General features: G+C 67.9%; 1 protein-coding gene across 1 annotated transcript, besides 3 other annotated features; it reads left to right on the top strand.

The window, feature by feature from the left end:
- Positions 1–411: 411 nt before the first annotated feature.
- Positions 412–462: a microsatellite.
- A 102-nt stretch (positions 463–564) lies between these two features.
- Positions 565–628: a sequence feature (GA-rich).
- Positions 629–702: 74 nt separating this feature from the next.
- On the top strand, positions 703–1,824 carry Tco025E_07813 (mucin-like glycoprotein; the record flags this gene model as incomplete). The annotated part of the gene is made up of 1 exon (XM_029374672.1): positions 703–1,824. The coding sequence occupies one exon, from the start codon at positions 703–705 to the stop codon at positions 1,822–1,824; it is 1,122 nt and encodes a 373-aa protein (XP_029225228.1).
- Positions 1,825–3,045: 1,221 nt separating this feature from the next.
- Positions 3,046–3,096: a microsatellite.
- Positions 3,097–3,190: the final 94 nt, after the last annotated feature.

Below are 3,190 nucleotides of genomic sequence, written 5' to 3'. Positions count from 1 at the left end.
GTGGGTGCGCCGCTCTTTTGTTCTCCGTCCCCCCGTGCCCGCGTGTGTATGTGCGCGGGTGGCGTGCGGCTGCGAGTGACCCGTCTGCTGCCGCCGTGGCGGGGGCGCAGAGGCGGGGTGGCCTCCGCCGCCGCGGGGTTCCGCCCTGGTGCGGCCCACGCGACGCGTAGGAGCCGCCGCTGCGGGTGTGCGTCCCCCTTGGCGCAGCGGGGCCCAGCACCTCGCCCCCTACCGCCTTTCCCCCGGGGGGCGAAGGGGAGAACGGGCCAAACGTCCGCTGCCGCGTAGCCGCCGCGGCGCGCGCTCGGGCGGCTGTTTCCTTGCGCGCCCGGGAGGCCGGGGGAGACAGGCCACCCACTGGATTTTGGCGCCCCCGGGGGGAAGGCGGTAGAGGGCGAGCTGCCGGGCCCCGCACGCGGCGCGTGGCGCGTGGCACGTGGCAGGCAGCGGCGGGGCGGGGCGTTGCCCCTTTCGCTTATCGGCGTTTTGTGCCATCTGGTGGGTTTCGTATCCCCGCAATGCGCCTGTGCGCGGGGGGTGGGCGCGGGCCGCCCCCGTTTCTTCCTCCTCTCTGCGCTCGTTCTTTCTCTCCGCTGTGCCCTTCACTGTCTCTGCCTTTCTCTTCTCTTGATTTCTTTATCCCTCCCGCCGCCTCGCAGCTCACTGACTCCAGCGACTCTACTGTCACCACCACTGCGACGCATGGCGATGACGCTGACGGTGCGGCGCCGTGCGGTGTGCGCCCTGGCAGTCCTCGCGCTGCTGTGCGGCTGCTGCCCCTCCTCCGCGTGGGCGGATCTTTCCGCGGGGACTGGCGCGGTGGCAAGCCCACCGCGGTCGGAGAAGTGTAAAATGAGGGTGCCGGTGGACGTCTCATGCCGGGGGAGCGGAGACAATTTAAGGATTCGAGTGCGTGGGAATGCGACGTGGGTGGCTTGTGAGTTGGAGGAGGAAGACCGCAGCAACTTGACCAACACACAGCACGTCCTCGCCAAGTGGAAGGAGGCGGGGTACACCGTCGAAGGCTCTGAAGTGAATTCCTGTGACTCTGGCGTGGACCACACTGAGGCCGCTTGCATTGCGGCCGAGTTTCTCTACGCTTCCCATGGGTGCAGCGCCAGTTGTGGAAAACAAAGCACGACAGGGGAAACTGTGGCGTTCACGATGGGCTTTATGGACCATGAAGGAGGCGAGCTGTATAGGGAGTGGCAGCAGGTAAAATCTGCAGTTAGTGGAGGTGCGCAGAGCAACGCAGATGGCCGCACCGGTGTTTCTGGCGAGGCGGGCGTTTGCGCGTTGACGGCGGCCCGTGAAGGGAGCGATGAGGGGCCTGCCGTTGTGCTCACTGGCGATGCGGAACGCAGTGCTGCTGCGGCCCCGGGGGCTGTCGAAGGGCCGCCCGCACACGGCGTTGACAATGCAAAGGCGGCGGCTGAAACTTTGGTCGCCAGCGACGCGCTACCCGAGCCGAATGCACAGCCACAGGCGGGAGATGGCTTGGCGCAAAGCGGCGTTGACGGTGCCACGGGGAAAACGAATGCGGCAAAAGGCAGCGAAGAAGAGGGACGCGGTGTGGAACCCCAAGCTGCGATTGAAGCCGGCAGTGACTCGACAGCCCTCTCGCAGCCCACTGCCGCAGTCGCTGGTGCGAAGGACGGCGTTCCCGCATCTGCCACAGTCCCCGCAGCCAATGCAGCAGCCTCCGGGAGCGAAGCGCCAAGCAACGCGGACGGGAGCGACGCCGCAGCCACTCTGTTTGTGCCCGCGCAGCTGCCGCTTCTGCTGCTCGCGGCAGCCCTTGCCTGCGCTGCTGGGCAGTGGTGAGGGGCGACCGCGCGCACGCGCCCTGGCGGGGACGACGCGCACTGCGCGTGAGCAGCTCCTTCTTTGTTATTGGGGCCCATGTGCGCCGACGCCTCCCCCCTGTGCTCGAAGGGGTCTTGTTGTTTCTTGTTTCCTTTTTTTTTTTCTCCCCTGCTGTTCACTTGCTATACGCACCCGCGGGTGACGGGTTTCGCCTCCTGTTTGCTGCTGCCTCCCACGCGCGTCGTGCCGGCCTCGTGGCCGTGCGTGGGGGCGCGTGAGCAATTTGCTGGGCAATCTTTTCTTTTTATTCCCGCGCAGGCGGTAAATATATACGCGACGTCCTCTTGTGCTTGTGGGCGCATAAAGAAACCCCTGCCGAAGTAATTTCTTGCTTGTTTGTGTTTCCACTGAGTCCTGCTGGACTTCCACCTCTTTGTTTTGGTATTAATTCTTTACTCTGGGTAACTCGCTATGGCCGGCTTTGCGTTTGCGCGCCGTGCCCGCCACTGTCGCTGCGTGCCTCCGTGTCCTGCTTCCTTCCGCCGCTGGCTGTGCCGCCGGTGCGCCCGCATTCTTCTCTCTCCCCTTCCTTCCCGCTAGGGGCGCCCGCGGTCCAGGACGGCGAGGACTCTTTTTTTTTGTTCTCCGCCGCGGTGGTGGCGAATAGACGGCGGGTGCGTGCGGCGCGTGTCTCACAGCGAGTGTGCGTGGGGCGCCGTGCATTGAGGCCCGCGGTGCGGCACGGTGGCAGTCGGTGAGGGGCGAGGCAGCGGCAGACTGCGCGGTGGCCTTTGGGCCCGCCACGTCCCTCTTACCGCGGCTGCGTGCGTGGGTGCGCCGCTCTTTTGTTCTCCGTCCCCCCGTGCCCGCGTGTGTATGTGCGCGGGTGGCGTGCGGCTGCGAGTGACCCGTCTGCTGCCGCCGTGGCGGGGGCGCAGAGGCGGGGTGGCCTCCGCCGCCGCGGGGTTCCGCCCTGGTGCGGCCCACGCGACGCGTAGGAGCCGCCGCTGCGGGTGTGCGTCCCCCTTGGCGCAGCGGGGCCCAGCACCTCGCCCCCTACCGCCTTTACCCCGGGGGGCGAAGGGGAGAACGGGCCAAACGTCCGCTGCCGCGTAGCCGCCGCGGCGCGCGCTCGGGCGGCTGTTTCCTTGCGCGCCCGGGAGGCCGGGGGAGGCAGGCCACCCACTGGATTTTGGCGCCCCCGGGGGGAAGGCGGTAGAGGGCGAGCTGCCGGGCCCCGCACGCGGCGCGTGGCGCGTGGCACGTGGCAGGCAGCGGCGGGGCGGGGCGTTGCCCCTTTCGCTTATCGGCGTTTTGTGCCATCTGGTGGGTTTCGTATCCCCGCAATGCGCCTGTGCGCGGGGGGTGGGCGCGGGCCGCCCCC

The sequence above is a fragment of the Trypanosoma conorhini genome, assembly GCF_003719485.1.
Source record: "Trypanosoma conorhini strain 025E chromosome Unknown Tco_14.4_contig_00639, whole genome shotgun sequence".
In the NCBI taxonomy this organism is placed as follows: domain Eukaryota; phylum Euglenozoa; class Kinetoplastea; order Trypanosomatida; family Trypanosomatidae; genus Trypanosoma; species Trypanosoma conorhini.
This window is presented reverse-complemented; position numbering and strand designations above follow the sequence as displayed.